Source organism: Eublepharis macularius, chromosome 15 (genome assembly GCF_028583425.1).
Source record: "Eublepharis macularius isolate TG4126 chromosome 15, MPM_Emac_v1.0, whole genome shotgun sequence".
NCBI classification, from domain to species: domain Eukaryota; kingdom Metazoa; phylum Chordata; class Lepidosauria; order Squamata; family Eublepharidae; genus Eublepharis; species Eublepharis macularius.
In genome coordinates, this window is record NC_072804.1 from 48,608,875 (window position 1) to 48,634,241 (window position 25,367).

Sequence of the window (25,367 nt, forward strand, 5' to 3'; positions counted from 1 at the left end):
ACAACTTTATAGCGTAGAGGGGCATAGAGGGGGTGCCTGTGATGGCACTTTTGGGGGAAACCCAGATGTGATCACACAAACCTTACGAGAAACTCTAAGGTAAAATCATAACAAAGTTTTCAGCGATTTCTAGAGAGAGGTGATGTCACTTTGAGGTTTCCCTTGGAAGTGATGTCACACCATTGCCCAATGGTGATATTTAAAAATTATTATGAAGAGCCAAGGGTGAACAAGGCCCTGTCTCTGGCGGGGCTTTGCAGCCCTCCATCTCACTGCCACCCACAGGGTTACACAACGGACAGGCTGTTTCTCCTTGTGAGAGAAATACTCACCAAAACCTGGAATATCTGGTCCATTTGCTACTGCCTTTCTCCTCCTCTAAGTCTCCCCCCCCCCGTCCCCCCAAAAAGGATTCACAAACTCTTATTGGTTGGAATCTTTAGGAATTTGTCTACATATTCTGGAATCAGGGATTAGCGGGGATTCCTGGAGGGCGGAAGTAAAAGCTGTCTGTTGCACCCCTAGGTTTGAAGAACCCTAAATTGTAATTAGTGCTGGCCTTGTGATAATTTATTGTTAATTTACTTATTTGCTCAGGACCAGGCCATTGGTTGTTAGAGATATCGATACTGGATTCTGTGCATTCAGCCATGAAACATCAACTCAGTGCGGAACTACGTGACAAAAGGCACAGATTGGACACTTGTCAGCTTCCCTCAAGTTTTGATGGGAAATGTAGGCATCCTGGTCTCGCAGCTTCACTCTCTGACTGCTGTCCAATGGACTTTTCAACTGTCACTTGTCCAACATTCTGCCAAGCTGCCTACATTTCCCGCCAAAACTTGAGGGAATCTAACAAGGGTTCAACCTGTGCCTTTTGTCACTTGTAGTTCCACACTGAGTTTATAGAATCTTTACAAGTAGGTTGTAATGCTCTCTATGTATGAACTGCAGTCCTCAGAGGGATGTCGGCTCACTGCATTGAGTCATCGTCCTGCTATATGTCCGGTGGCCCTCCCCATCGGCTTTGGTACTGTCCGAAAGAATGATGGGAATATCCGTAAAGCCTCTCATAAGCAAAGTCAGAATGGACGTCTTGAAGACCTGCTGGAACTTCTCCCCAACAAAGAGATAAAGAATGGGGGTGAAACAGAAATTGAAACAGCCTCCGACGATGGTAATTATCTTCAGCGTCAGAAGTACTCCTGTAGGCAAGTTTGTAAAAAGTAGCGAAGCTCGGAAGAGGTGGTAAGGGAGCCAGAAGACAAAGAAGGACGTCACAGCGGCCACCAGGATTCGAAAGGGCTTTTCAGTCCTCCTGACTAGCTTTTTCTTCTTCATTTCACGACCTATCCCACAATAGCAGCCCGTAATGATACAGAAAGGAAGGAGGAAGCCCAGCAGGAACCGGACCACCGTGAAGGCCAGCTGCACGCGATGCCTCACAGCCTGCATTTCCTCAGAGTTCCAGTCATTGGAGAAAGCATAATTATTCTCACACGTGATCCTGCCCTTCTCCTCTCGAGTCTCCCGGAAAGCCAGGTAGGGAGCGCTGAGGGCAAGGGAAGCGAGCCACACTCCTGCGACCAGTCTCTGGGCCCGGGGAATGGTGCGGTTGTGATGAGACCAGACAGGGTGGCAGATGAGGAGGTAGCGATCCAAGCTGATGAGGGTGAGGAGGAAGACCGTGGTGAATAATGCCAGAGAAATGAAGCAGTTGGTAAGCTTGCACATCAATATGCCGAAGACCCAGTGGAAACCGAAAAGGATGTAGATGGCAAAGAAAGGCAGGAAGATGCAGAAAAGCAGGTAGGTGAGAATCAAATGTGAAAACCAGAGGGTATTCACCGTCCTCTTCATCTTCACCCTCAACACCCAGAGGAAGAACCCGTTGGAAACGGTCCCCACCAGTAAGGACACCAAGATAAAAATGGGAACAGCCAGGTTTAGAAAGGTCATTTTCACTATGGAGTGGCTGGGATTCACTTCCGGGGTGGTTATATTCTCCCAAAGGACAGTCATGTTGCCCGTCAACATGAGGCTCTGGAAGCAAATGCAAAAAAAGATCGAGTTGGCAGGTGAGGGAGGAATAGGGGCAGAGGGAAAGGAGAGGAGAAGCCCAGGGGCTGAGAACTTTTGAGCGGAAACGGGTTGGGATTTTAGCAAGTGTCCTACGTTCTGTCGTGAAAGAGTTAAATGATTCTGTTTGTTTAATCAGATAGCTAGTTGGCATAGGACCACTTGAGTAAAAGTTCCTGCCATAGAAAGGGGAGTCTTTAGTCTTAATGAGGGAATCCAGGATTGTCTATTGGATGAACCAGTTTTGGGGGGGCAGTTAACTAGCAACATATGCTAAGGTTTTATTGCTCTTTAGCTATTCTTTATTTTCTAACTAAATGTACCCTTTTCCTGATATGTAGTAAAAGTATTTTTCTAGAGCTAAAACCACAAAACTCTGTCTACTTATTTCCAATAAGCTAATAAACTCTGCAACTCTTTAATTTCACACCGACAATATGAGAGAAGATAATCAAGCAGATGCTGTTTTTTCTACTGAAGGACTCAGACTTTCAGCCTCAGAACAAAAGCATACAGTATAAATGTTGCCAGTTTTCACAGGGTTACTAGTTGGGGAAATCTATTTAATCTATTTTATCTAAGTTTAGGGTACCTCCAATCACAAGTACAGTATGATATCGCTGCCGTTTAATTAGCCCTCAGCATCTGGTTAAGCAGAGGTACACAGCATGTGAACTGATCTCTAATGGCTGCTTCAGGTAGATTGTCCTCTATAAGTTTGTCTGACTTCTTTTCAAAGTCACCTGAACTAGTGGCCACAGCACTGCTTACTGTGGGGTTGATTTCAACTGTTCACCGCTCCACATTCTGTTTCTCTTCCTTTATCACCACAGACCTCGCTGCATTTCCAGAGATTCTCTTTTTTACTGCCTCCATCTTATTTTTCTCCTTCTCTGGCACCTACCTTTCTCCTTCCTTCCCATCCACAAAGAGGGAGTAATTTGCATCCTGACAGATATCCATCCACCACCCCAGAGCTGGGAATTCAATTTTCTACATTCTGATCCTCAGCTTCCCTGATCTAACTACTACCTTCGGGGATAAAATCCAAGACTGTTGAATCTTCTGCCATCTAGCTCTTGACCTACTAGATCCCAAACTGCCTACAACCTGATGGCCCAGCTCCCACCCTTTCCCATATTAATTTCTCTATGCTTATGAACAGAATCTAGGCCCATTCAGTTCCAAAACCGATCCTTACCTCCACCATAAGTCTTCGGAACCAGATCCTACTCACTTGTTGATTTTAGCCTGCTCCTCTATATGTGGCTGTCTTTAGATCTTTTTATTGTCTGGTTCTTCTTGAAGGACTGATGTAAAAAAAAAATGCCAAGAACGTGGGCGATGTTAGATGGAAGATAGGTGATTCACCAAAACTCTTCCTGACAACGGACTCTGTGCCTTGCGGTGTATTTTCTAAGAATTATGATGTCAACCCAGTTTAAGAGCACTTTTTACAGGGTTTAGCATCCTATGGCTGATGGAGCATTGGGGTCTTGTAGTGTTTTGGTCTCAAAGAGATGCTCCACTAAGGAGTCAGGGACAATAGACTTCACTGCTATGTTGCCTTATGCCCTGTTTCTTTAAGTAGTTGCTCCTGTTGCTTTAAGTATGACCCTACTGGGTAGTTCTGTGTGTCCTAGAATTGCTTATGCTCTGTTTCAGCATTTCTTCAACTCCGTATTGGATTTTTGCTAACGTTATGTCTTTCTAAACTTGCATTTATTTACCCTATGGCATTGTTTGTTGATACCTCCTTTATATTGACTGTACTGATCTCACACTATGTAATCCGCCTTGAGTCAGTGTGAAAGGTGGACTATAAATAACATAAACAAACAAACAAAATATATACAATATACAAGCAGCATGTAGCAGAAGGAAACAGACACTCGTACAGCAGACAGCTAAGCGACTACGTTCCCTGACACCGCTTCTAGTGGTTGTTTCTCCCACAATAAGGCTGGGCCCCTGCTTATCCAACTCTGCCTAAATGCTTAACATTCTGTGCTCCCAATTCAGACTGCTGTTTCCAAACTGCTCCTTTCCGCTACTCGATGTGAGTGGGGGGGGGGAGGGGAAACCCACTTTCTCAAAGTCTAATAAAAAAAAAATCACATACTAAAGACTGGAAAGAGATTTCTGGCTACTGAAAAACAAATACCATGCAACATCTTTTATTAATACTATCCCCAATAAAGCGCACACACAAACTGTGTGCATACTTTCAAGTATTTCAGAACTCTTCTTCAAGTTGGATGTAAAAATAAAGTGGGAGAAGGGAATATCTCAGGCTATGATATTAAGGCTTCATCTTGTAAATACCCTCTGTGGAATGCCAAGCAGGAACACAAATTCAAGATGGCACTGGTGTCAGATTGTATCCTTGGCCTTGTGGGAAGAAAGGGTAAAAAAACTGCAACATCCCCCTGAATAAACAGCACCCAGCATCTGATCAAAGACTTTCTCATTCATTTCCCAGATTCTTTTTACTCCAGTTAAAGACTTCTCTTTTCTTGATCAGCTAAATTCTCAAAGTGGCCACAGTCTCTGCTTAGTAAAGAATTTTACACGAAAATCTCTGACAATAAGGAGTAGTTACACCCAGGGCTTTTTTTCCTGGGAAAAGAGGTGGTGGAACTCAGTGGGTTGCCCTTGGCGAAAATGGTCACATGGCTGATGGCCCCGCCCCCTGATCTCCAGACAGAGCGGAGTTTAGATTGCCCTCCATGCCGCTCGGAAGGCAATCTAAACTCCCCTCTGTCTGGAGATCAGGGGGCGGGGCCACCAGCCATGTGACCATTTTCAAGAGGTTCCGGAACTCCGTTCCACCGCGTTTCCCCTGAAAAAAAGCCCTGGTTACACCTTTTATCTTATACAAAAAGTGGACAGCCAAAAAATTCTCTCTGCCCTGTTTTAATCTTCTCACCACACATGTCCATGTTTCATAGGCTTTTCTTCCTGTTCCCATGTCATGTTTGACAACTCTTTCATGTCTTCTATGAGGCAGTTTTCTTGGGAGTTAAAGCCCTTTCTTCCCGCACTGATTTTGACATTTGTATAATGGCTTTTGAGGGGGGAGGGGTTGCAGCTCTTTTCCTTTAGCCATTCCCCCCTCTTTTATTGCAAGTTTTTGTAGTACCATGCAAAATACTGTCAATAAATTACTTTCTCACACATCCCCTCTAGGGCTGAAGAATGAGAATCAGGTGAACTGAAGAAAATTAATAAAAGGGAAAACAAAAAAAAAATAGAGAGAATGAAACAAGGCAGGAAGGAAAATCAATTTTTACCTCAATCAGAGCAGTTGTAATAAATATTGGACTAGGTTGTATAAGGTTCCGGAAATCCAGCCCCTGCACCACTAAATTTAATTTTCATATCCTTCTTTTAAAGGTGATTATTTTCCTTCACTGCCAAGTGTAATTATTCTGTCTTTGTAGCACGGAAGGATAAAGCATTTGTTGATAACAATAGATTCTTATATTCCAACACTTCTTCTCCAGTGAGATCTCCAGAAAATGAAGATTTGGCTTAATGCTCAAAGCTGAGACCTGAAAATCAAAGTCCAAGACAAAGTTCATCTTTTTCTCTTCTTCTCACCAAAATAACATGGCAAGGGTTCCTAGCCACAAGTAGGGAAATTCCTGGTGATTTGGGAATGGAGCCCAATTTGGGGCAGGGTTTGAGAGGGACGGTACCTCAGCTGGGTATAATGCCATAGAGTCTACCCTCCAAAGCAGCCATTTTCTCCAGGGAAACTGATCTCTGTTGCCTGGAGATCAGTTCTGCAAGATCTCCATCCACCACTTGGAGGTTGGCAAGTGTAAACAAGACAAGTCCACAGTATCCGTCCAGGTGTGTCTGCTGTACTTATGCATGGGATATAACAGTCTATAATACCTAGTCTCTGATAGGGTTTCCAACCTCCAAGTGGAGGTTGGGGTTCTCCTGGAATTACAACTGATCTCCAAGCTACAGAGGCCAGTTTTCTTTGAGAAAATGCAGCTGCCAATCTCCTCCTTTGCCACTGCCTCCAAGTCTCTAGGAATTTCTCATTTTTCAAAAGGCATTCAAATAAGCCAAGCAGCATACATTCGAAGCCAACAATGCACAAAATCCATTTAAAACCAATAATCACAATCACCAAAGCAATCCAAACCCATAAGCAAAACCATTTATCAAAGTTTAAAAACCTTGACTACTCAAGAGAGGATCTTTGGAGTCAGGGCTCATTTCAAGGAGGAACAGTTCTGGCAGTTCCCCAAAGAGGTCACATGTCAGGTGGCCCCACCCACTTGACTCTCGGCCATTTTGGGCCCGTTTCAGCCTGGATTGGGGCCGAAATGGCCCAGATCGGGCCTCAGATGGGTGGTGGATCACTCTCCCACTCAGCAGCAGCCTGATCCTGACCATTTTGGGCCCCTTTTCAGCCATTTTCAGCCCTGTTTTTGCCATTTTGGGCCCAATTTCAGCCCTGAATGGCCAAGATTGGGTCTAAAACAGCCAGGATAGGTGATGTCAGGGGGTGTGGCATATGCAAATCAGTTATGCTAATGACACACTTCCAGTGCTGTCAAAGGCCATGGCATAGAGTTATGCTAATGAGTTCCTCCACCTCTTTTTCTATGAAATGACCCATGTTTGGAGTACTTGTAGGCCCATTTCAGCAAAGAGCAGACTCAAATTCTAAACTGAGGAAGGAGAATAAACATGTGCCTGCCCAGGAAAATGTTGCTTATCAAGATTTTTTTAAAAAGATAATATTTTCAGAGGTTCTGATATGGTTAAGGCGTACGTAAATACTCCCTTTTTTGTTTCCATTTCCATATGCTCTCATTGTGATCCTTCTTAAAATTATTATTTGCTTATTTTCATTGTAGAGCAGTAGTTGTGGCAATGGACTTTCATTTCCTTACGATGGCTGAGTTTCATATCCTTTTTTAAAACATGTAAGCTGGGAATTCAGAAAATTTTAGTACACATATTGCTATATGGTTAGGACACAATTCAATCGCCAGTTTAAAAAATAAAAAAACCCCTCATGATGGGAGAAGGAAACGGCTACTGAGAGCCAAACTACAAGTGACGCCTGACACAGGTTGGACACTTGTCAGCTTCCCTCAAGTTTTGATAGGAAATGTAGGCGTCCTGGTTTTGCAGCTTGGCTCTCCATTTAATTGAAGTTTACAGAGCTGCAGTCTATGGGAGGGAGAACATGTGGTCGGGAGGGGAGTGCAGGCGTCGGGCTCTCGCCGGGTGTCCCCCTTCCCCTCCGCTGGGTGTTTGGGGGGGGGAGGTTTCTGTAAACTTCAATTAAATGGAGAGCCAAGCTGCAAGACCAGGATGCCTACATTTCCCATCAAAACTTGAGGGAAGCTGACAAGTGTCCAACCTGTGTCAGGTGTCACTTGTAGCTTGGCTCATAGACAGCTAAGACCACTATTTTCCAGGTAGCGGTGGGTGCGGCTGCCAGGTAGCGGTGGGTGCAGCATCAGGGAGAAGCCTCCACTGATAACAATCCTGGCATGGAAAGTCCAGGGATAGTTCGGTCTTTTATTGTTATTATTTTTAATTTAAAGAGTCTATCTGACCCTCTGTTGTTAGCATGCTTATCAGCTTCCCAACTGACAGGCATTTCCCAGGCTGGCTTCCCTTCTTTCCCTCTCCACTCTTGTACTTCTCCAAAATCCTGAAACATTCCCAGAATTGCAAGAGGTTTTTTAATTATTATTATTCCAGAATTTCAGAAGTGTTTTGCATCATTTCAGGTGTCCCTGAGCTGCCCCCAAACAACTAAATTTAAGCCTAGTTTTGGCTCTGGTGCATCCAACTGCACACATCAAACAGCAAAAGCAGATCTCTCTGTTCCTTCCATTTTCTAAGATTAGTCAGAAGAATGTTTCTGAGGAGCAGCTGACTTGAAAGAAGATTCCCAGCTCAACAACTACATTAGCTTTACCATTTGCCTGGCTTTGGCAGTCCAATTCCCCACCATTCTCCACCCCCCTTGCATTTACTCAAAGAAGCAGCAGGAGTGTGCCTCTCTCTAGGAACTTCCTCGGTCTCTATGGTCTTTACCATAGATATTGGGGGAATTCCTAGAGCACTGCTAAGTGTGGTAATATCATGATGTTGTGTTTTGCTCCCTTTCCCCAAGATGCACCCCTAGGTTTTCTAGGATTGCCAGATGTGGGCCTGGAAATACTAAGCAACATACACACTTTTGTTAAACCCCCAATTTCCTTCAGGCAACATTTTAGGCAAGGCAATAGAAAAATAGGGGAGAAACAGATATTAAAGACATTTCCAGGGATCACAATTACCCACAAGATTTCAATAGTGCAATCCTATTGACGTGAAACAGCAGCAGCATTCTGACTGCTTGGTGTAGTGGTTAAGAGCGGCAGAAGAACGGGGTTTGATTCCCCATTCCTCCGCTTGAAGCCAGCTGGGTGACCTTGGGCTAGTCACGGCTCTCTCAGAGCTCTCTCAGCCCCACCCACCTCACAGGATGATTGCCGTGAGGATAAGAATAACACACTTTGTAAACTGTTCTGAGTAGCATTAAGTTGTCCTGAAGAGTAATATATAAATCAAATATTATTATTATTAACACTGGTATTGCTCCAGTGTAGCATTGCCAGTATCTTGTATCTTTTATTCTAACATAAAAATAGAGATCACTCTAAGCGACAGAGCATGGCGACATCACCAGAGTCCATAGCAACACTGTCAACAGCCACCAGTCATGGAGGGTCATGCTAACATACCCCCTGTTAGTCCAGGACACAGCCAATTCACACACGGGGTGGTTTCACACTGGGGCCATGCTCCAGAACTGAGTTATCCTGATTCCAGCATTAATAGCATGTGGCATTATAATATATGGGCTAAAGACTGGAAATTGTGCTTTTGAAATAATTTACCTCCTGGATTTGGGCTTCTGTTCCATTATGATCACGAACCACTTTCCCTGCTGTTTACTGACATCGGCAGAAGTATGCCTCCATAATTTTTTTTCCAGTGTGAGCTGATGACTGTGATTATGTTATTACACCAGGATTATCGCTGAAGGGCAGAGATAGAAATGGCACCCATTCGCAGTCATGTAAGGCCGTCATAGTGCCAATTTCATGAGCGTCAGAAAGTGACTGCAGCAAGCAGTTCAGAGCGGGACAACTGGAACTCTGCTGTGCAACGTGCACCAACGTACACCAAGATGTCCCGGTAAAAAGTACAAAGACAGTACAGTTTGCACTTAGATGCTGTAAAACTGTTGCAACAAACCATCTCTTAGGACAAATGGAAGAGGACAATGATAATGGGTAAAAAAGGAGAATAGTGGATTGATGCTGTCCTTTGGGATTGCCATTAAAATTGTGTGTACAAATGGTAGGTAATGCTACATATTTGACCGGTGTGGAACCACCCACAGTGATACTGACCTATCCAGGGCTTTTTTCTGGGAAAAGAGGTGGTGGAACTCAGTGGGTTGTCCTCAGAGAAAATGGTCAGCGCGGCAACAGCGCGGAGGGCAATCTCAACTCCCCTCTGTCTGGAGATCAGGGGGCGGGGCCACCAGACATGTGACCATTTTCAAGAGGTTCCGGAACTCCGTTCCCCCGCGTTCCCCATGAAAAAAAGCCCTGGACCTATCTCCATACCCTGCATGCAATAGAACTTTGCAAATGTGACGCAGTTCCTCCAACTGTATGGCACACTCAGCAGTAACCCTTTGACCTGCATGCTTTTAGGACTCAGACCCCACCGAGAAAAGGAAGGGTGGGCAAGTGGTTAAAGTATTACACCCAGCCACCTCCACAGCCCACCTGGGAGAAACACCCCTCCACCAGGAAAACCCTCCTGCAGATAAGGGGATAGCCCCATGGGGGGACTGGGAGGGTAAGAAGCTTTTGGGAAAGATAAATCAGTGCTTAGTTCTCGTGTCCCCTTCTTACATGCCCAGGGTAATGCCAATCACCACTTTTGGGTTAGGAAGCAATTCTCCCCACACATGACCACTGTATCTGCGTCACTCTCCAGGTTCTATGAGGGAATGGACATTTGAAATAATTAATCTCCATACGGTGATCCTTTGCCTGCCCCTGAGGAAGTCGGAAGACAAAATCTGGCATTGCAGCCGGCCCCCAGTTTGGGCTCCTACCCTTCAGGCTCTCTCATATGGAATATTGAAGAAAACCTATAAGCAAGAAAGAAGAACTAAATGAGACTTGTACTCTCTAAAAAGCACAGTACTTACCTGCTATTGGACTTGGAGTTTGCATCCTGCTTCCTTGGAATGTATGGGAGGAGGATATGTGATCCTTGTTCTTAGAACTTCGTATTTTGTATTTAATATCTGATCTTGTTGTATGAATTGCACGTTGTAAATGTATATGAATTTGGGAGCACTAGCACTTTAAATAGATCATATTACTGTTTCTTTAATCCCAGGCGGTGTTCTTTTCCACTCTGCTTTTGACCTTTGGGCATGGGGCAGGGGACACTGTGTGTGTGCGTGTGGTGGTGGGGGAGTAGTTGAGACTTGCCTGCATTGTGCAGGGAGTTGGACTAGATGACGCTGGAGATCCCTTCCAACCCTATGATTCTATGAAAGTTAGGAGAAATGGGAAAAATGTAGAATTGTGCATTTACAGGAACTAATTCCTTGCAATTTTCCCGAGAGCTCACCACTTGGGGGGTGGCACTGACATGGAGGGGGAGCTGAATCTTGCTATGGGGAAAGGCGGCATGGAGCAAAACTCTTCTTTTACCCTAACTGTATCAGCGGCAAAACAGGAAGAGGAGGCAGTGCTGCTGGAACCCACAACACAGATCCGCTGTCTAGCCACATAACCACGATGGTACATAAAAGCACGGCTCATCGTGGGTGTGTGGAATCCCCTGATTGCTCTGTGATGAAGTCGACCACATTCAGCAAGACCAAGAAGAGTGGAGTGAAAGCCCCTGCCCTTGTCAAATGGCATAGCTCCAACTTGTGTGAGGTTCCAGGTTCAAATCCTTCACAACTCAATGCTGGCTAGCAAAATGAGGCTGTTAAAGGATGCTAAGAACCACAACAAAGGGCTTCCCCCTCCCCAAGCTGGATTCTTAAGAAGAGGGGGGGGAGTTGACGAGGATGGTGAAATGGCAATGGATAACAGGACTGGTGGAGTGGCTCAGAGCCAAGCTATAAGTGACGCCTGACACAGGTTGGACACTTGTCAGCTTCCCTCAAGTTTTGATGGGAAATGTAGGCAACCTGGTCTTGCAGCTGGAATGGAGAGCCAAGCTGTAAAACAGCAGAGCAGAGTCGCCTGGGCTCAGGAGCACATGGTCTGCAGCTGCTAGAGGAGGTAAGGGCTTTTTGCCTTCTTGGCTGTGGTGGGTTAAGCTGAGAAGCTAAGGGTGGTCCTCTCTAGCTTTGGGGCTTTTTGTGTGTAGTTTTGTGTTGATTTGAGTGTAGTTTTGAGGCTAAGTGTGTTTGGGCTTGATTGTGTTTGAGGGTGAGTGTGTTTGTAAGGCTGCTGGGGGTTGCTGGAGTACAAGCCACACCCCCCCTTTGTGCTCACCTCCTGTGCTTAGCAGGAAGTGACCTTTTGCATTGAAAAGGCAACTGCTGGGCAGGGGCGCGAGCCTTTGGCGCGAGCCGAAGGGCAAGAGCTAAAGGGCTCTTGGCCTGTGGCTCTTAGCCGGGGGATCATAGCCGTTTTCTTTCCTCTTAGTGTGTTGTTCCTAAAACAGAATAATGAAGTCAGAATGCCAGCAGGGGGTTGGGGGCTTTCCAGTGTATTGCACTGAGTGTCACATGTATGACTATCTGCCTTCTGGTCAGAAGTCCTGGATGTGTGCTCGCTGCAAGGAGCTCCTGGTTCTCAGGGAACGAGTACGTACCCTTGAGGCCAAGGTGGCTGACCTGGAGAAGCGGAGACAGTTAGATAGGCACGAGGACAAGATTCTCAGGGACAGGATAGATGTGTCCCACTCTAAAAATGGCAGCGTTCTTGTTGTCAAGGAGAATGAGGATCTTGTGGAATCAGGGCACCGTACTGAGGATAAGGGGAACATGCCCTCAGAAGGGACCTCTTCTTCAGTTGGTGGGCAGGTTTCCTTTCGCATCAAGGAACCATCCCTGGGTGGGGCGGGAGGGAGGCTCTTGGTAGTTGGTGATTCGATCCTTAGACAAGTAGATAGCTGGGTGGCACAACCGCGTTCTGACCGTATGGTGACTTGCCTGCCTGGTGCGAAGGTAGCGGACATTACGCGTGTTATAGATAGGCTGGTAGATAGTGCTGGGGAAGAGTCAGCGGTCGTGGTCCATGTTGGAACCAACGATGTTGGGAAATGCAGTCGTGAGGTCTTGGAACAAAAATTTAGGCTGTTAGGCAGGAGACTCAAGGCCAGGACCTCCAAGGTAGCCTTCTCAGAAGTGCTACCTGTTCCACGCGCAGGGCCAGAGAGACAAACGCAGATCAGGAGTCTCAATGCGTGGATGAGACGATGGTGTAGGGAGGAAGGGTTCAAGTTTGTTAGGCACTGGGATTCTTTTTGGGACAAGCGGGAGCTGTACAAGAGAGACGGTCTCCACTTGTCCCGAGAAGGAACCCGGCTGCTGGCACTTAAAATCAAAAAGGTGGCAGAGCAGTTTTTAAACTAAATGCTAGGGGAAAGCCGACAAGAGATAAAGTGTCTCTGGTTCAGGATGGTTCATCTCAGAGAGATGAAGGGCTAGGTATAACACTTCTACAGGGAGATAGATTAGAGTTGTCAACTGAGATGGAGACAAACAGTGCAGATGACCTAACTACGTCTCGAGGCAAAGTGTGCCGGGGAAGTTACAGGTGTTTATATACAAATGCTAGAAGTGTCCGAGGTAAAATTGGGGAGCTGGAATGTTTAGTGTTGGGCGAATCCATAGACATTGTGGGCATATCAGAAACTTGGTGGGATGAGGAAAATCAGTGGGACACGGTGATTCCTGGATATAAATTATATCGGAAGGATAGGGAGGGAAGGGTTGGTGGTGGGGTGGCTCTATATGTCAGAGAAGGTATACATTCCAGTAAGATTGAGAAGGTAACTGAATTAGATTCGCTTCTGGAAATGCTATGGGTTGAAATTACGGGCCCAAATGGAAACTTAACTGTGGGAGTTTGTTATCGCCCTCCAGATCAGAAAATAGAGGAGGATTATAAAATGATGACAGGATTAAAGATGGCTGCTAAACAAAAAAACTGTGTTGTAATGGGTGATTTTAACTACCCACACATTGACTGGGCCAATGGGTGTTCGAATCGGGGGAGAGAAAGTGAGTTTCTAGACTGTCTCAATGACTGTGCTATGGAACAGATGGTTACAGAACCTACTAGGGGAGAGGTGATCCTGGATTTGGTCCTCAGTAATGCTGAAGACCTGGTGAGAGATGTAAATGTGATTGCACCACTTGGGAACAGTGACCATAATGTTATTGAGTACAACATATGTATAAATAGGAAATTGCCAAATAAGACCAACACAGCCATGTTTAACTTCAAAAGGGGTAACTTTTCTGAGATGAGGGGGTACGTTAAGAAGAAACTGAAAGGGAAAGTAAAAAAGGTCAAAACACTTGGGGAATCTTGGAGTCTATTTAAAACTACAATCCTGGAAGCTCAAATTAAATATATACCGCTGGTTAGGAAAGGCACAAATAGGTTTAGGAAAAGGCCAGCATGGTTAACAAGCAATGTAATAGAAGCTGTAAAAGGTAAAAAGGATTCTTTTAGGCAGTGGAAAACTAGTCGGAGTGAGGTTGATAAAAAGGAGCATAAGCTGTGGCAAAAAAAGTGCAAGTCTGTGATCAGACAGGCAAAAAGGGAATATGAGGAGCATATTGCAAAGAACATAAAGAAAAACAATAAACAATTCTTTAAATATATTAGAAGTAGGAAACCAGCTAGGGAGGCAGTGGGGCCCTTGGATGACCAAGGCGTAAAAGGATTACTAAAGGGTGATAGGGAAATGGCCGAGAAGCTGAATGCGTTCTTTGCTTCTGTCTTCACTGTGGAAGATAAGAAGTGCATGCCCACTCCGGAAGCACTGACTTTGGGAGGGGTTTTGAAAGACCTGAGTCACATTGAGGTGACGAGAGAGGAGGTTATGCGATTGCTAGATAATTTAAAAACTGATAAATCACCGGGCCCAGATGGCATACATCCAAGAGTTCTGAAAGAACTCAAGTGTGAACTTGTAGATCTCCTCACAAAAATATGTAATCTGTCATTAAACTCTGCATCTGTTCCTGAGGACTGGAAGGTAGCTAATGTTGTCCCCATCTTTAAAAAAGGTTCCAGGGGAGATCCGGGAAATTACAGGCCAGTCAGCCTGACGTCAATACCGGGTAAGTTGGTGGAAACTATTATCAAAAATAAAATTAGTGGGCACATTGATGACCAAAAGCTGATGAGGAAAACTCAGCATGGGTTCTGTAAGGGAAGATCTTGTCTCACCAATCTGTTAGAGTTCTTTGAGGGAGTGAACAAACAAGTGGACAAGGGAGACCCGATAGATATTGTTTATCTTGACTTCCAGAAAGCTTTTGACAAAGTTCCTCATCAAAGGCTCCTAAGTAAGCTCAGTAGCTATGGGATAAAGGGCCAAGTCCTCTTGTGGATCGAAAACTGGCTAATTAATAGGAAACAGAGAGTGAGTATAAACGGGCACTTCTCACAGTGGAGGGTGGTGAGCAGTGGGGTGCCACAGGGGTCGGTATTGGGTCCAATGCTTTTTAACTTGTTTATTAATGATTTGGAATTGGGATTAAGCAGTGAAGTGGCTAAATTTGCAGATGACACGAAATTGTTCAGGGTGGTGAAAGCCAGAGAGGATTGTGAGGCACTCCAAAGGGATCTGTCGAGGCTAGAAGAGTGGGCATCCATGTGGCAAATGAGGTTCAATGTAGCCAAGTGCAAAGTAATGCACATTGGAACCAAAAATCCAAAATATAAATACAAGTTGATGGGGTCTGAACTGGCGGAGACTGACCAAGAGAGAGATCTTGGAGTCATGATAGATAACTCACTAAAAACGTCAGCACAGTGTGCGACTGCCATAAAAAAAGCTAATGCTATGCTAGGGGTTATTAGGAAAGGGATTGAAAACAAATCAGCCGGTATCATAATGCCTCTGTATAAATCGATGGTGAGGCCTCATTTGGAGTACTGTGTACAGTTCTGGTCGCCACACCTTAAAAAAGATATCATAGCACTGGAAAAAGTACAGAGAAGGGCAACTAAAATGATTAAAGGGTTGGAACACTTTCCCTATGAGGAAAGATTGAGGCGCTTGGGGCTCTTTAGCCTGGAGAAAAGACGACTGAGGGGAGACATGATAGAGGTTTACAAGATAATGCACGGGTTAGAGAAGGTAGAGAAAGATGTGTTTTTCTCCCTTTCTCACAATACAAGAACTCGTGGGCACTCTATGAAATTATTGAGCAGTCGGGTTAGAACAGATAGAAGAAAATACTACTTTACACAAAGGGTGATAAACACATGGAATTCGTTGCCACAGGAGGTGGTGGCAGCTACAAGCATTGCCAGCTTCAAGAGGGGACTGGACAAATATATGGAGCAGAGGTCCATCAGTGGCTATTAGCCACAGGAGATAGATGGTATTCTCTTTGTGGGGAGGTGGTGCTCTGTTGTCTTGGTGCTGGAAGGAAGGCAGTGGGAGGGCATCTGGTGTCCTGGCCTCACTGACAGTCCTTTAGATGGCACTGGATTTCTAGCCACTGTGTGTGACAGAATGTTGGACTGGATGGGCCACTGGCCTGATCCAACATGGCTTTGCTTATGTTCTTATGTTCTTAAAACCAGGACGCCTACATTTCCCATCAAAACTTGAGGGAAGCTGACAAGTGTCCAACCTGTGTAAGGCGTCACTTGTAGCTTGGCTCTCAGTTCCTGTTTTCTCACCAACTTCTCTCAAATGGGGAACAGCATGAAACCTTACAAAGGTCAGGGGACAGGATAGTAGCTCAAGATGAACAAGGTTTTGTCCAAATAATACAGAGATACCTGAAATGAGTTCAAGTCTTCCAGATTGGATGAATTACATCCTTCGGTCTTAAAGGAACTTGCTGTTGGACTCTCAGAAGCTGTCTATTGTCCTTGAAAACTCCTGGAGGATAGGTGAGGTGTTGCAATTTAGTTGCTTCCTTGCTTACTTTATCTGTAGTCCCTCTTTCTTGCTGAGACTCAAGGTGGATTACAACGTTTTAAGGGACTGGGCAAATCTTCAAAAGGTGGTGGGTTGGAGAAGTATCTGGTAACTAAAGGCTGGCCAGTTTCAGTGCAGAGGAGACGCTAGAACAGATTATAAAGCAATCAGTCTAAGTATCTTGAAAAAGAATGCAATGATTAGTCTGATAGGATTTATTCTTCACAAATCCATGCTAGCTTTTACTAATCTTCTCTTTTCATCAGGTCTGGGAAGGCTGTAGATTAAGATATCTCGGTTTCAGCAGAACGTTTGACAAAGCTCCTTGTAAAATTTTGGTTTGCCAAATGGTTCCATGTGGACTATGCGATACTACTGTTATGTAGATTCACATCGCAACAGTTTGGAGAATCCTACTGAAAGGGTGTTGACCAGTGGCCTTTGTTCCATTTTGGAGATCTAAGGAGGGGTGCCACAAAACCCAGCACTCTTCAACATTATTATCAATGACTTGAATGACGATGGGAGAGGAATTCTTACCAAACCTGCAGGTGGACTAGGAGGAACAGCAAACATGTCAGAAGATACACGCAACGTTCAAATGATCCTGAAAGGTCGGAAAGCTGGGCTTGAACCCATACAAGCCGACTCAACTGAGTTCTGCATTTAGGTTAAAAAAAATGAGATGCACAGATAAAGGATGAGTGATCCCTGCCTCAAAATGAGCCCTGACACTAGTACATGTGACGAAGATCTCAAGATTGCTGTCAATCACGTGCTTAACATCATAAGTCAGCAGTGTCATGTAACTGCAAAAAATGGCTAATGGGATTTCTGATGGCATTAACAGAAGCTCAATATACAAGTTATGTTAATAGCTTTGTGCTAGTCATATTTAATCTAGAGGAATGTGTCTAGTTCTGGGCGTTATCCATTGAGAAGGGTGTAGACAAACTGGCCCCAGGTAGCTCAATCTCATCAGATCTCAGAAGCTAAGCAGGGTCAACCCGGATTCGTCTTTGGATGGGAGACCATCAAGGAAGTCCAGGGCAGTTATATGGAGACAGGCAACGGCAAACTCACTCTGGCTGATTCCGCACAAGTTGGATAATGCACTTCCAGTCCTTTTTAGAGATCATTTGGAATGGAATGTTTCGAGTGTGAAACAAAAAATCCACTTCCAAACGATAGCTAAAGTGCATTGAAAGTGCATTATCCAACGTGTGTGGAATCAGCCTCTGTTGTCTTTTGTCTTGAAAATCCCATGAGCGGTCACCAAAAGTCGTTTGCAATTTGATGGCACTTTCCGTGCTTTATGCAGACAAACCGGAACAAGTTCAAGGAGGGCAGCAAAGATGGTCAAATTAGAAAGGTCTGGTGAGGTAAGGCAGAAGGAATTGAGTTTATTAGCCCAGAGGAGAGAAGGCTGAGGAACACACAGGTCCATGGTCCTCAAGTACCTGAAGGGCTGTTGCTTAAAAGACAATAATGATCTGTTCTCTATTGCTCCACAGGATGAGATGGGATTTAATAGGCTCATGTTATAGGAGGCTAGATTTCAATTGAACATTTGGAGAAGCCTCTTGATACTAAGAGTAAGTTACACAACCACAAGAGAGGAACCTACTCAAAAGAATATCAAGTGGAGTGAAGGCACACAAGTAGGAAACAGTAATGAAGCAAAAAATATATCAAAACAGTATATTGGAGTAAAAAACTCTCTCAGTACAGTCAAAGAATCACAATAAATCAAATATCAAAGTCAAAACTCGGTGCACCTCAAAGTCACAACTAGAGCACCTACACAAATTTCCACAAAATTGGGAGTGCTGTAAGATCCACGATGTGGGTATCGTGGGCCTTGAGAACTGTATCTCACCGGTTATAGCTCCACTTGGAAAGGAAGAATATTCTATTTATTGACTTTAATAAGAACACTTACCTGTTGGGTGTCTTTCTTATTGGATCTTGCAGTACTCCCAATTGCGTGGAAATTTGTATAGGTGCACTGGTTGTGACTTTGAGGTGCACCGAGCTTTGACTTTGATATTTATTGTGATTCTTTGACTGTACTGAGAGAGTTTTTTACTCCAATATACTGTTGATATATTGATATATTGATATATTTTTTGCTTCATTACTGTTTCCTACTTGTGTGCTTTCACTCCACTTGTTATACTAAGAGTAAGTTGACAATGGGACCATTTATGGAGAAGGTTCTGGGTCACTGGAGGTCTCCAAGCAGAGGCTAGGTAGCCATCTGTTGGAGATTTTGTATATCCGGGTGATATATTTTAATGGATAATCTAGCATCACCAGAAAGGAATGTGCTTGAAGGTCACAGAAGGGTTACCTGAGCCTTTAGGCCAAGCCATTTCCTGGGAGCTACTGCAGAAAAGTTTTACAACAATTCTTTGCTGTTGGAGTTGGCATTGTAATGATGGAGAAGGTTGAATTTCAGACTGTCCTACTGTTGTTACTGGCTTAGTTCCTTGGTCAAGGGAAATGAATGTGGCCCCAGCCAGACAAAAATGTACAGATTTGCAGAACTTATTTCCTGCCACTTCTCCTTATCTTTCCTCTTTCTACATGAACCAGCTTTGATGCAGTATCAGAGTCCAGCTGGATCACACACAACACTGGAACAGAAGAGCTTTCTTGCTAGAAGGTAAGCTATGAAGGTGGATGGGAGGGGAGACTAACTGCTTTTCTCTCATGGCTTCTCATCTCTTCTCCTGCTCCCCCTTCCTCTTTCATCAACTCAGTCTCTTTTCCATCTTCATCCAGATCCTCATGGACACTGGCAACACGATTGTCCTTTCAAGAAACATTGCAGTCACAGAAGCGGATGCCAGCCCACACCCCCTCCCGGAGAAAATCACCTCCATAAACCTGACCGTTGCCATTTTTATCTTGGTGTCCTTACTGGCGGGGACAGTTTCCAATGGGTTCTTCCTCTGGGTGCTGGGGGTGAAAATGAAGACTGTGAACACCCTCTGGTCCTCACATCTGATTTTCACCTACTTACTGTACTGATGGTTGTTGTGGGTTTTCCGGGCTGTATTGCCGTGGTCTTGGCATTGTTGTTCCTGACGTTTCGCCAGCAGCTGTGGCTGGCATCTTCAGAGGTGTAGCACCAAAAGACAGAGATCTCTCAGTGTCACAGTGACACTGAGGGCCAAGCTACAAGTGATGAATGGCACTTGAACGACAAGTGTATTTCTCCCTGTTCACTTGCACTCCACTCAATCCACTTGCTGTTCAAGTGACATTCGTCACTTGAGAGATCCCTGAGAGATCTCTGTCTTTTGGTGCTACACCTCTGAAGATGCCAGCCACAGCTGCTGGCGAAACGTCAGGAACTACAATGCCAAGACCACGGCAATACAGCCCGGAAAACTCACAACAACCATCGTTCTCCGGCCGTGAAAGCCTTCGACAATACTTACTGTACTGTTCCTTTCTTTTCCATCTACATCCTGATGGATTTCCACTGGGTATTTGGGACAGCGATGTGCAAACTTGTCAGTTCCTTCTTTTCACTGACAATGTTCACCACCGTCTTTCTCCTCACCATTATCAGCCTTGACCGCTACCTCCTCATCCGCCACTCTGTCTGGTCTCCCAGCACAATTCCCCGAGCATGGAAACTGGTCACAGGAGTATGGCTGGTTTCCTACCTCAGTGCTTCCTACCTGGCTTTCTGGGAGACTCGAAAGGAGAAAAGCAAGATCAAGAGTGTGAATAATTATGCTTTTTCCAGTGACTGGGATGGGCCTGAGACACAGGCCTTGAGGGTCGTTGTTCACTTAGCTCTTTTTGTTGTCCGCTTCCTGTTGGCCTTCTTGCTTCCCTTCTTGATCATTATGAGTTGCCATTATAGGATGGGCTGGGAAATGAGGAAGAAAAGGTTGGTGAGGAACAGAAAGCCTTTCAAGGTCTTGGTGGCCACCGTGACCTCGTTCTTCATCTGCCAGCTTCCCTATCATCTTTATCGCAGTTGACCAACATACTGGGAGTCGTTCGGCATAATACAACAGGTGGTGTGGGTGATGACGGTCATTGGAGAGTGTTTCAGTTTCTGTTTCACATCCGTTCTCTACCTGTTTGTTGGGGAGAAATTCCATCAGGTCTTCAAGACGTCCATTCTTGCTCTGCTTAAGAGAGGTTTTATGGACATTCCCATCAACCTCACAGACAAGACCAATGTCAACAAGGAGGATCGCCAGACTACTAGTTTCAGCAGCTTGGAGCTGAATCTCACTCAAGGAAATGATCAGCCATCTTCTTGAAGATTTGCTCAGAGAGCGACGGTGTCCCCTACTCCATGCAAAACCATTTTCCTGAGTATCAAACAGGTCTACTCATGAGCTCCTAAGGGACTGAGTGGCTGAAAGTTGAAGAATAATCTTCCAGAGGAAGTACCCAGTTTGAAACTCTTTGATTGACTGATCAGCCGGCTGTTAGACCCGAGGACATTATACGTTGTAAGACTGGGCTTTTTTATATTGCATTATATGCTGGCTATCTTAACCTGATATTTCTGGGACATTTGTTTTCCTGCTACATTATTTATTTGGCCCTGGAGATCAGCTATGTTTGCATTGAACGTGCTTGTAGATGATGTCCTGAATCTCGTTTTACCATTTCTGTCCTTTTACCCTTCTCTTCGCATATAGAAGTCTTAATATTACATTACCATTCTGATATGAAGACTCGTTTCTGGCAGTCCAACTGTGGGGGGAGGCGGCGTCACCTTTCTCTTTGTATTTACATCCTGTCTGCTGATGGGTCTACTCTTATTCAAGGGTACATGTTGCAGTGCTGTTCCACCTCTTCTATGGCTTTTATGCTGGGATATAAATTTTATTTTATTTACATAATGTATAATCCGCCTTTCTCACTGTGACTCAAAGTGGGTTACACAGTGTGAGGCAGTACAGTCAATATCAAGGACATTTCCATAAACATGTAATAGGGTATATACTTGCAAATTTGCAAATATTTGAAAACTCTGCAGAAATCCAATAAATGTTCAAAATAAATATTTCCAAGCTCAGCTTCCCACATAACAGTTCTTCTGGCTTACCAGTACCATGAGTTGTGTCTGTGTAACCCCTGTGAGGTTAATTGGTTTAGCCCCATGGGGTGGAGTCAGAAGCTAGAGGCAGGCTGCTGGGGAGGAGGCTGTTTGCTGTGGAGCTTAATAAATTATAAGCTGTTATCACCTTGAATAAGGTAATCAAATGTTGTATGTAAAATATGATTTACAGTGGTGTTTGTGTATTGTGTGTAGTTGGTGTTACTGGGGTTGTATTATTTTTGCAGGGCTATAATTCCCAACAAGAAGACGGAAGCCTTTTGGCTTCTTGGATGTTGAACTGTTTGCCTTTTCAAGGACATTGTTGCTTTGGAGTTTTTTTTGTATGGTTGCACTTAAGAGTTAATTCTTGTTAAAGTTGTATTTTATTAATTGTTAAAAAGTTTAAAAGGAAAAAAAAGTTATTTCTTAAAATTTTGTGAAAGTTGCTTTCTAAGCCCCATAGAAACCATGAAAAGAGAAGTTACATCTGCACGTGAATCAATGTGACTACCACATGTAAGCCGGGCCAGTGCTGCTGGGGGTGGGGTTTATAAGCCCATTCCGGTGTGCTGTGATAAAACAGGCCAGTTTTCCATTCGCTGTCAAGCACCAAACACCATTTCACTAGAATGAAGATTGCAAGCCAACCTCTCAGGTGGGAAAAGGAAGAGAGAAACCTGCATATTATATAGCATCTTGACCACGGCTTGTTCCCAGGTTTTTTGCGGGGTGGGGGCGGGTCCTGAGCGTTGAGATCCAAAAGCCCCTTCACGTCTCTGCTCACTGTTCACACTCTACTTCGCTCCTACCCGCCCACCTGTATGTCTTTCCTTTGCCTGTGTTTGAGCTTTTCTGGCACTCATGCTGTAACCACAGTGGGTGGAGCACTAGCAAATGATGGGGGGAGGAGTCAATAGCAGTGGGCCCTGCCCAAAGTTTTGGGCCCTAGAAGCTGTGCCACCTTCCAATATGCTGCCAGCCCTGACTTTGGCTGTCACAGTCTCCTGTCAATTCAGTGGTTTCAAAGGATAAATTCCCTCCAGTTTGACACCTGACCTAACTCTCTCTCTCTCTCTCTCTCCACCTCACACACTTTTTGCACTCAGTACCTTTTTAAAGGCTGAGGGCAAAGACACCAATATCATGAAGCAGGGGTCATTTCGTAGAAAAAGAGCTGGAGGAACTCATTAGCATAACTTATTAGCATATGCCACGCCTCTTGCCATCACCAGAAGTGTGTCATTAGTATAACTGATTTGCATATGCCACACCCCCTGACATCGCCTATCCTGGCTGTTTTGGACCCAATCCTGGCCATTCAGGGCCAAAATTGGGCCCAAAATGGCAAAAAGGGGCTGAAAATGGCTAAAAGGGGCCCACCCAAAATGGTCAGGATCGGGCCACTGATGAGAGTGATCCATTACCCATCAGAGGCCTGATCTGGGCCATTTCGGCCCCAATCCAGGCCGAAATGGGCCCCAAATGGCCAAGAGTCAGGTGGGTGGAGCCACCTGACATATGACCTCTTTGGGGAACTGCTGGAACTGTGTTCCTGTGCGTTCCCCCTTGAAATGAGCCCTGCCGTGAAGTAGAAACGTATCAGTTAAATCCTTTGGAGGCAAGGATTTTAAACTGGCCTCTGTCTTTCTGTCTGGACCCGAAATGGAAGTCCCTGTCCTGAGAAACCCCTGAAATAGAGGTCCAAGAGATGTAACCTAAGGTCTTATTTTTGCGAAGCCCAGGTGGTATTCTGGTAGGGAAATATGATCCATCTGTCAATGTGTTTAGTCAGCAAGAAACTCTTATTTTGTTTCCTGTGTTCTGTGTTCTTCACCTTCCTCTAGAGTTTTCTCATTACCTCTTTTGTGCATGTGTGCTTAGTAATAACAACCATATCTAGCTAGCTACTTTGAGTGGAAGACTTCATGGAGGAGGATGGTTGTTGTGGGTTTTCCGGGCTGTATTGCCGTGGTCTTGGCATTGTAGTTCCTGACGTTTCGCCAGCAGCTGTGGCTGGCATCTTCAGAGGTGTAGCACCAAAAGACAGAGATCTCTCAGTGTCACAGTGTGGAAAAGATGTGGGTCATTTGTATCTACTCAGGAGGGATGGGGTTGAGCTGAGTCATCCTGTAAGAGTTTCCCAGGGTGTGGAATGCTAATGGCGGGAGGCTTCACTGTATCCTGAGGAGGTTCTATTGCATATGGATTGGTACTTGATGTGCTAATCTTCTCTGCAGGGCTATTGTCAGGGATAGAATGTTTTGTTAGCCTGGTGTTTTTCAGAACTGGCAACCATGCTCGGTTCATTCTTAAGGTTTCTTCTTTCCTGTTGATGTTTTGCTTATGTTTGTGAATTTCAATGGTTTCCCTGTGCAGTCTGACAAAGTAGTTGGAAGTGTTGTCCAGTATTTTGGTGTCCTGGAATAAGATACTGTGCCCTGTTTGAGTTAGGCTATGTTCAGCCACTGCTGATTTTTCAGGTTGTCCAAGTCTGCAGTGTCTTTCATGTTCTTTTATTCTTGTCTGGATGCTACGCTTTGTGGTCCCGATGTAAACTTGTCCACAGCTGCAGGGTATACGGTATACTCCTGCAGAGGTTAGGGGGTCTCTACTGTCTTTTGCTGATCGTAGCATCTGTTGTATTTTTCGGGTGGGTCTGAATACTGCTTGAAGGTTATGCTTTTTCATAAGCTTTCCCATCTGATCAGTAATTCCTTTGATATATGGCAAAAACACTTTTCCTGTGGGAGACTGTTTTTCTTTGGTTGTTTGATTCATCCTGGTGCTACAGTGATCATGAAAACAGAGGAATACAAGAAGAAGATTAAGGAACTCCTGGATCCCTCCACCTACAAAAAACTAAAACGAGATCCCACCTGCAAAATCACCAGGCTAACAAATGCGCTGATCAAGAATTCCTCACTACATCCCGACACGCACAGAAAACTATGCAAGACTGAAGCACAGCCACCTAGACTATATGGACTCCCCAAAATACATAAGGATTCAGTCCCACTCCGACCCATTGTGAGTGCCATTGGTTCACCGACATATGAATTAGCTAGACATCTGGCAGATCTCCTGCAGGACCACATCGGGAAAACCTCGTCTTACATCAAAGATTCAGCAGATTTCATCAACAAAATCAGTTCTCTGAAACTCAATCCACAAGACATACTTGTCAGTTTTGATGTTGTATCCCTGTTTACCAAGGTTCCAGTAAAAGACACTATTGCACTTATTAATCAGATTTTCCCAGAGGATGTAACAGCCTTATTCCACCATTGCCTGACAACCAGTTACTTCCAATGGGACAACGAATTCTATGAACAGATGGATGGGGTGGCCATGGGGAGCCCACTCAGCCCAGTTATAGCAAACTTCTACATGGAACATTTTGAAAAAACAGCTCTAGAATCAGCACCCCACAAACCTAGTGTATGGTTCCGGTTTGTGGATGATACATTTATCATTTGGAGCCATGGGGAGGAAGAATTGATGGGTTTTTTTAATCATCTCAACAACATCCACCTGAACATACAATTCACCATGGAGAAAGAAATCGAGGGAAAACTCCCATTCCTGGATACCTGGGTCATCCGCAAAGCAAACTTTCAGTTAGGTCACAAGGTCTACAGGAAACCAACTCACACTGATCGGTACCTACACAAAAACTCCAATCACCACCCCCGACAGAAAAGAGGCATAATGAAAACATTAGTGGATCGTGCAAGACGGATATGTGAGCCGCACTTTCTCAATGAGGAAATTAATCATCTAAACCACGCACTTCAGGCAAATGGCTACTCCAGAAATGAAATCCGAAGAGCAATCAAACCCAGGATGAATCAAACAACCAAAGAAAAACAGTCTCCCACAGGAAAAGTGTTTTTGCCATATATCAAAGGAATTACTGATCAGATGGGAAAGCTTATGAAAAAGCATAACCTTCAAGCAGTATTCAGACCCACCCGAAAAATACAACAGATGCTACGATCAGCAA

At 44.7% G+C, this 25,367-nt stretch overlaps 1 protein-coding gene and 1 pseudogene across 1 annotated transcript; one reads left to right on the forward strand and one right to left on the reverse strand.

Moving 5' to 3' along the window:
- Positions 1 to 957: 957 nt before the first annotated feature.
- LOC129342959 (probable G-protein coupled receptor 33) lies at positions 958 to 2,022 on the reverse strand. Its single transcript, XM_054998915.1, has one exon. The coding sequence runs from the start codon at positions 2,020 to 2,022 to the stop codon at positions 958 to 960; it is 1,065 nt and encodes a 354-aa protein (XP_054854890.1).
- Positions 2,023 to 2,035: 13 nt separating this feature from the next.
- Positions 2,036 to 20,573, forward strand: LOC129342960 (probable G-protein coupled receptor 33; annotated as a pseudogene).
- Positions 20,574 to 25,367: the final 4,794 nt, after the last annotated feature.

Coding starts and splice junctions, on each gene's coding strand:
- LOC129342959 (XM_054998915.1), bottom strand. CDS start 2,022: ATGACTGTCCTTTGGGAGAATATAACCACCCCGGAAGTGAATCCCAGC.